Raw genomic sequence first — 8,534 nt, 5'->3', positions numbered from 1 at the left:
TCACCTCTTTAGGGTGGGGCTAGAGCTAGGACTCCCGTCCATTCACAATCACAGCCCTATCGGTCAACCCAAAAACACGGAGTCCGACTTTAAAGCGGGCAGGCTGTTTGACACGTGGGTTTTTTAAATTTATTTCACCCCTTACTTTTTATTAATATTTGAGATACCTCCTTGAATGCGACGTGTAATCCAAAGAAAGTGTTCAATCAAAATTTTAAAACCACAAACCCGCTTCAAAGTTTTTTCAAAAAAGCACTTGATTGCAATTTCATAGATGCTGGTGCCGCCATCTCTTTGGGGGCAGTGACCAAAGAAAATGTTGGAAAAATTATCTGTCAAGGGAGCATTACTTTAGAAAGTTTGTTATTCATCAAACCTTACTTTATCAAGTTTGTTACTTAACCGACCTTTTGAGTGGGGATCCGCATCATAAAATTCAAATTAACGTGATTAATTTGTTACTTAATGTATTTTGGAGTGGATTTTAATTGCATCAATTTGTTGCATCCAAATACATGATCTAATGTCACATTGTTATAAAAGACAAAATTCTAACTTAAAAATGAAGATTTAAAAAAAATTTGTTTTATTTACAATTGAATTTTAGTTTTAAATTTGGTAACCATTCATTTTCAACACCTTTGATATAGTTCAACAATGAATTTTATATATATATATATATATTAATTTGTGCTTTTTCATGAAATCTTGAAGGTTATGGTGTTGGATTTCCAATTTAATAATCCATGTGAACCTAATGATACTTAGTAAGATTTGAAATCTTACTAAATCAGTCATGCTAGTCTGATTGAGAAAGTATGGTTTGTTCATAAACATACTTGATACAGTAAGGAACTTTTTCAATTGGTATGCATAAGAAAAGTGTCTAAGTTTTGGATGTGAGAACATATACATGGGGTTGCATGCACCACTTGATTAGGAGTAGAAGGTGATTTGAATTCCAACAAAAGAGTGTCACAAATAAAATTGCAATAGATATATCTACCAGGTAAATCATTTATTTATTTATTTATTGAGTAGGGATCCATAACAGTGTCTTGTATCTAATCAAGTCAGGTGACACCCCATTTTATGCCACATGGAATTGTTTGAGACCTAGTGATTGTATGAATATGTGATTCATCACTTGATGAATCTGCATACAAAAGATCAATTTGATTAGTGATGTGCATCCATTGATACTAGTACTGTTTTAAGAATGATTTATGATTGTTTGATTTAAACTCTTTTTTAAGAGTTTCGTAGGTCCAAGTTATCAAATGCTACAATTTTTTGTTGGTAGGTTCACCAAGAGATAAACCACATATCCACGTATGCGCTTGGTGGTTCCCCTTCAAATCCACGTGGCATAATATGGGTGCTACCTTACCTAAAATAGGTACGAGACATGGTTCTCGATCCTTATCCTTTTTTATTTTACATTGAATTAGTACAAAAAGTAGACTTTAGCAACCATCACCGCATCAAGGCTAATAGTAGCTCGATCACCTCTCATCTGTCACTCACACAAGAACACGAGCAAACCGCCAGTCAAAGGCAACAGTCAAACCCACTCTTAAAACCACCTTATATTATATATATTTACAAGGCAAGGCTAGGCTACAACTACAAGGCTTTGGTATCTCTCTCTCTGTTGTGCTACGTGTGAGAATTATTTAAATGAGGAAACCTTGTTGTGATAAGCAAGATAATAAGAATAAAGGAGTTTGGTCTAAGGAAGAAGATCAGAAACTCATAAAATACATGCAAACCCATGGTGAAGTGTGCTGGCGTTCTGTCCCTCTAGCTGCAGGTTTGTAATTTTACAACAATATCACTCTTATATTACCCATTCTATAGATTTTCATTCCAGTATATTATTCATTTTAATTCCAAAATCGTACTCCACCGTTTTGAAAATTATTTTTCATCACCACTTATATATCAACGAGGTTTTTCATAGGAGTCCAAATAGCATATGCACCCAGGGTGGAGGATTATAACCCTTCTCTCACACCTCAACACATGCCACGTAAGTCATAATCTTAGAAAATTTTTAAAAGGAGATATTTCCATCATGAATCAAGAACGGGTGCACCTAGAGAGGAGGAAAAAAATCCCTCCACTCACACCTCAATACTTGTCATGTAAGCCATATTTTAAGGAATTGAAGACTAAAATATCTCCTTTTCAAAATTTCTTTGTAATGTGTCTAACGTGTCATGTATTGAGGTGTGGGAGGAGGGTTTTATTCCTCCACCCTGGGTGCATAGGATCAGGGGCAAAGCCAGGATTTTCTTGTAGTGGGGGCAAATTATAGTTAGTTGTATAGTTGAAGAACTTGAAGATGAATGGTTTTAGGGAGAAATTCAGAGGTTTTTGGTTAGAAATTGAAGAAAATGATACTTAGGTCATTTCCAATTAATAGATGAGAAGGTCCAGTCAAGAGGCAATGTCATCAACAAAAAATTGAAAGGGTGGGGCAAAAATTAGAGGGAGATGAGAGCATGGGGGCAAATGGGGAAAGAGGTGAGAGGGGGACAAATGGGACATGTAATTAGTTGAAAATATAGGGCGACTCAAAGTTTTGTTGGGGCAATTGCCCCCACCAAATACTTACTAGCTCTGCCCCTGCATAGGATCCCAACTCTTCAGGCATCAATCCCTTGAATTGTGTCTTACGTGGCATTACGTGGCCTTATTGAAGTGTGGGAGGAGGGCTTCAATCCTCCACGCTGGGTGCATAGGATCCCGACTCTTTTACATACCCTTTCATGTACAACTTCATCTGTTTTTGCTGACTTTGATGATCTCCCCTCCTCTGTTAAAGGAGCTTTTAATGGGGAAATACTTTCTTTGCCTATTATTATAGGCTGGTAAAATTAAGGGTTATTCCCTTTTCATCAATACAAATCTCATTTATTTAGCAGACATAATATATATATATATATATATATATATAATATATATATATATATATATATATATATATATATATATATATATATATCACTTTTAGACTAAATTGATGTGATCTCGCAAACTCGGCCATGTTTTAATTTTTATAAGCAAGATTGTCACTTTAAAAAACCTGTGATTTCATTGTTCATATTTTGGGAATTAAAACAAGAGTCTTGATTTTCTAACTCCCCCCAAACTCTCTTGATGTGGCACGTGCATGAATCATAGATTTTTTTCATCGGGATACACAACTGCAATCCCCATAAATATGTTCAGTTGTGTATCCCAAGAAAAAATCTATGGCTCATGCACATCCATGTAGGAGAGTTTGGGGGGAGTTTCTTAAAATAAACAATTTACTGAAATGGGAATCTTAGCAAAAGTTGCACAAGTTTGGGTAATTTTTTCTTAGTATCTATATATCTTAATAACCAGTGTAAAGAATTAAAATAAAAACTAATGGTGTACCTATGGATTTTGTTTTTATCAATTAGGCTTGCTTCGCTGCGGTAAAAGTTGCAGGTTGAGGTGGATTAATTATCTAAGGCCAAACCTTAAACGAGGCAACTTTACGGAAGATGAAGAGAACCTTATCATAAGGCTCCATGCACTCTTAGGCAATCGGTGCGAAATATTAGCCCCCTTCTCTCTTAATTGTTAGTTTCATTTCAATTAATTTAAGGTGTCATCTTAATAAGTTGGTTGAAGTCGATTAGTGTTGATACTACGACCTGGGTTCCAAATCTGTCTTCACCTACTAGTTACTAACCACCAATCCATTATCCAGAACTTAAAAAAAAGATTTCATTCAATAAAATAGTTATGTCCAAGAATCTTTACTCAAAATATTTTTTAGTATAATTGTAATGAAAATCTATAACGCACAAAAACACATTAATGAGTTGTAGGTTTCCTTACAAGTCATACATCACCCTTATCATTGTAATTGAAAACCTTATAAATGATTGTCCTAATTAATTATCTTTTCGGGTGAATTACCATTGTGTGAACTGAAAATGAATTATTTACAATTCTCATTTTAATTAACAAAACATGAATGAACATATTTTTGCTAAAAAATTTTCAGAATGGTAACGAATTTGGAGATTTTAAAGTGATTATTTCGAGCATTTAAAGTGACTATTTCCATTTAGCCACTTTAAACCTGTGAAATTGTCACTTTAAACCCGTGAAATAGTCACTTTAAAAACCTCTGAATTCGTTATCGTTCACGTTTTGGTAATTAAAATGAATAGTGAGCCGAAATCTTAAATTCATCAAAAGTTGATCACTTTTTTGTAATTATCTTTAATTTTATTGTGCAATTTCAAATAGAATTAAGGTTTATTGTGTCTAGTTTGACAATTCCCTTGATTTTTCTTCCTTTTTTTAAAACAGCATGGTGTCCTGCTACTATATTTAATCTTTTCCTGCACCATTTTCTCCCTTTCCCTCTCCGGAAACTATAATTGTCAGTTATTATATGTTATATAATTCGAAAAAGAAATTATCCATGCATGAGCTAATAATTTTTTGTTACACCAACAGTAATTTGTGTAGTAAGTATGTTGGCTTCTCAGGTGGTCATTGATAGCTGGGAGGCTGCCCGGACGTACGGACAACGAGGTGAAGAACTACTGGAACTCTCATCTAAGGAGAAAGCTTATAAGAATGGGTATCGATCTCAATAAACATCGTTTGAGCCATAACATCCCTTGTCCTCAAAATCAATCTGTCTCCACTACTACCACGTCGTCTAGGTCGAAGAACCAGGCATGTCAATCATGTCAACCTTCAAAATCTTATGCCGTCATTGATCAGGTTTCCGATGAGGAAAGTTTCGTGGAGGACGATACATATATCTTGCCTGATTTGAATCTTGATCTTACAATGACCATTGATCCTTCTAAGTATCCTACTCGCATAGGAGAGGAACAACAAGACAAGCCGAAAATAACAATGGAACTCAAGAGCGAACCTTCTCCTGCACTGCTTCTCTTTAAATGAATGTATATATATATATATATATATATATATGGATATGGATATATGGGAAGCGTTCGGAGGCCCCAAAGAGAGCCAACCATTGTGCTAAACATTTATTAAAATAGGGGTTAGAAGTTTCGGAATGGGCTGAATTTTTGGTGAGGATGATCACTTCACTGATGATCTCTATGGTGAAGAGATCATCCTCACAAAAAATCAGCTCATTCCAAAACTTCTAACCCTAATTTACAAGTTGAAAAATCGTGGACCGTCCAATTTTTGTAAACCAGTATTGATGGGGTTAGAAGTTTTGGAATGAGCTGATTTTAAGTGAGGATGATCTCCTCATACATTGAAAAAATGTTTGGCATAATGTTTGGCACAATATATATATATATATATATATATATATATATATAGAGAGAGAGAGAGAGAGAGAGAGAGAGAGAGAGATTTGGACTGAATTCTCTTGCCCACGACATCTCTCCAAATTGATAGAAAATCAAAGTATAGATAAGATAAACTATTGGGTTGGAGTTTTACTGCATAAGAGAGTAGTTTTCTTCATTTACTTTAATATAAGGGAAACTGCCAATCTTAAAACAACCAAAATGTACTCGGTTTAAGTCACTCCTCTAATTTGTAACGTTTTTTTTCTTCCAACAAAAGCTCACAACAAAGACATAAGAAAGAGGAAATGAACTAAATCCATAGATATGATGGCATGAGAAGGTGTGCCACTATAAAATTTATTCTAGGTTGCACTACAGTGTGATGAAACCATAGATGCTTTTTTCCTCGAGATATAAGGATTATACAGTCGGAGACAATTGATGGTTCTCTGCACACTCAAATTCAGTTGAATGCTACTTAATTATGAGTGTCATTAGTAAGGTTTTAGAAGGGAGCCACCCATTCATTAAAAACAAAGACGCTACATACAAGTGTTGAGAAAGGGTTGGGCATCCATTCATGAACTGAAATTTCAGTTAAATGGGTTTACTTGAAAAAAAAAAAGACCTCTAGTTAGAAAAACACTTTTCCTCAAAAAAATAAAATAAAATAAAACATGATTGATTATTTTTAACAGTTTAATTTTCATTTTAAATTCCAGAGTCAAATTGATTGTCTATTTTCAAAAATAAAAAATAAAAAAAATCTAATCCACACCATAAAGTCTATAGTGTTGTTTGACCAACCTAGCAATCCATGTGGTCCCATGAATGTTAGTAAGAATGAAAGATGAAGTCAGTTACAATTTCAAAAGCCCAACTCTCAAATTTGAATGAAACGCCCTTTCTTTAATAAGGAAAGTTTCCTGACCTCCTATATCCAATATCCATGTAGCATAAAAAATAAAATAAAAATATATATTTAAAAATAATAATAACGTTTGATTTTAAATTTTGGGAATCCGATGGCTGTCAATTTTCAACAACTTGGATCAAGACCAAATATTTATTTATTTTATTTATTTTATTTATTTTTTTTAATCTTACTTTTATTCAGCCTTACTGATCAACTTGAATTTTATAGTGTCCTTTCTGGAAATCCTAAACACTGACTTTTATCCATTCATGAACCTCTTTTTTCTTCTTTTTCTTTGTTTTTTTGTGTAGGTGGTTAGGAGGTGTGCATATGGTGGTTGACACATGCTACTCTCTCTAACTCTCTTCCACCTAAACACTGCTTCATCTTCCCATGTTCTCATGGAAATATTCATTTTCATGGAAGTTTCAGCAAGTCATCAATTACCTACATTTTTCCATACAACTACCTCACCTCCTAATGCAAATTCCTATGTCATCCTAATGATTAAGACTAGGGATCCAGTCAGGTGTCCCGTTTATAACCAAGGTCAGGTGGCACTCCATTCTATGCCATGTAGAGGGTGAATCTGCACTAATCGTATGGATATTTGGTCCATCCCTTAGTGAATCTGCACAAAAAATAAATCAGTTTGATTGGTGATGTCCATCCATTGATTATAACATTGTCTTAGTAATGATTTTTAATCATTGGATTTGAGTTCTTTTTTCAAGAGATTAAATCTAGTGGATACAAGTTATCAAACACAATGATTTTTGACACGTAGAATCACCAAGGGATGGGCCATATATCCATTCATATTATTAGTAATATCTTGTTTTCCCATTTTTTATATTTTTTCTCTACCTCCAAGTGAAGTCTAATAAATCTCTATTATTTTTTATTTTAGTGTTAATTTTTATATAATAGATTATCAAAATATTAATAATCAATTCAAAATTATGATAATCCTTAAAATTTTAATATTGATTTTAATTTATTTATTTACGAGATTAGAAATGAGCCCCAAAGCCTCTAATCCTAATATTAATCTCTCAAAAAAATTCGAAAGATTTTGATCTGAGACATGACAACATTTTACATTAATAGATGTTGTAAACCTAGACAGAACTAAAACAAAAAAGTTAAAATACAATTATTGTAGTAAAATTTTAGTACATCTACTGAAATGAGCACAATGAAGAAACACATAAAAAAAAAAATGTATCAAAGAAGATAACAACTCGATATAACTCAAAATCTACTTAATTGATCAACCACCGGTGAAATAAGCACATAGTCATATGATGCAGAAAGAATGCAATAGAAAATCGTTAAATTTTTTTTGTGACAGATATGCTATTTTTAGTAATTAAAAAAATATATTATAAATAATTTATTCAAAAAGCGTATTTTCTTAATTTTGAAAATATTTCTAGAAATACAATGAAATGAGATGTAATGAAAATATTTAAAAATTAAAAAATAAAAATTAAGAATTTAATATAAAATACAACTAGCAAAATATGCATTACTTCTGATTTATAATGGACTTCAATTCAAGGTATACTTTTTATGTATGTTACGGTACAAATTGAAATTACATAAAAGAATTATATATTATTCTTTATTAAATGCAAAATATATTGACTTTTATACGTAGTTTAATTTTATACAAAAATTAGGTTGAGTTGTACGTATGATAGATAAAATGAATGGGTACTTACCTAATTAAGATATATTCAAACTATTGTAATGCGGTGACTCCCCATTTTTATAATCGTAAGTAGTTTAATTTTATAATTTACTTTTATACTCAATGTTTCAATGTAATTTTACAATTTCATCAATAAAAGAGTTATGATTTTATTTTTAATTTATTTATTTTGGATATATTTATAAGTACAAGTTATATAGTTATTTATAAATAATACAATTTATATAATTACAAAAATAAAATATTTATATAAATATATCTAAGTTATATAGTTATTTGTAATATATATATATATATATATATATATAGGTTTATATTTATATATGTTTATAAATCCGAGTTATTATAATATATTAATTGTTATAAATTCTAACAAAATAGCTCACTTAGCAAGTTGGTAAGGACTTGTGGTGTGGCTTTACAACATCCTTGATTCAAGTCTCTTAAACTCACTTTTTATAATTAGATATTTCAATTTCAAAATTTTGGATTTACCCAGACCGAATCTGAATACAAAATTTACCCAAAACTCTCGGATTGATCTCAACCATTGGAATTAGAA

At 32.0% G+C, this 8,534-nt stretch overlaps 1 protein-coding gene across 1 annotated transcript; it reads left to right on the top strand.

Annotated features, from left to right (window-relative positions):
* The first annotated feature begins 1,618 nt into the window (after positions 1 to 1,618).
* LOC147398148 (myb-related protein 308-like) lies at positions 1,619 to 5,108 on the top strand. The gene is made up of 3 exons (XM_086447296.1): positions 1,619 to 1,813; positions 3,456 to 3,585; positions 4,542 to 5,108. Exons 1-3 carry the CDS (start codon positions 1,681 to 1,683, stop codon positions 4,966 to 4,968), a joined length of 690 nt encoding a protein of 229 aa, XP_086303422.1. The 5' UTR covers positions 1,619 to 1,680; the 3' UTR covers positions 4,969 to 5,108.
* The last annotated feature ends 3,426 nt before the right edge of the window (positions 5,109 to 8,534 follow it).

The sequence above is a fragment of the Akebia trifoliata genome, chromosome 7 (assembly GCF_017979445.1).
Source record: "Akebia trifoliata isolate Shusen 1 chromosome 7, ASM1797944v1, whole genome shotgun sequence".
NCBI classification, from domain to species: Eukaryota; Viridiplantae; Streptophyta; class Magnoliopsida; order Ranunculales; family Lardizabalaceae; genus Akebia; species Akebia trifoliata.
This window is presented reverse-complemented; position numbering and strand designations above follow the sequence as displayed.

Excerpts from the sequence above, each read along its gene's own strand:
- LOC147398148 (XM_086447296.1), top strand. The coding sequence starts at position 1,681 with ATGAGGAAACCTTGTTGTGATAAGCAAGATAATAAGAATAAAGGAGTT. Across the intron at positions 1,814-3,455 it reads TTCTGTCCCTCTAGCTGCAG|GCTTGCTTCGCTGCGGTAAA; the intron begins GTTTGTAATTTT and ends TTTATCAATTAG. Across the intron at positions 3,586-4,541 it reads CATGCACTCTTAGGCAATCG|GTGGTCATTGATAGCTGGGA; the intron begins GTGCGAAATATT and ends TTGGCTTCTCAG.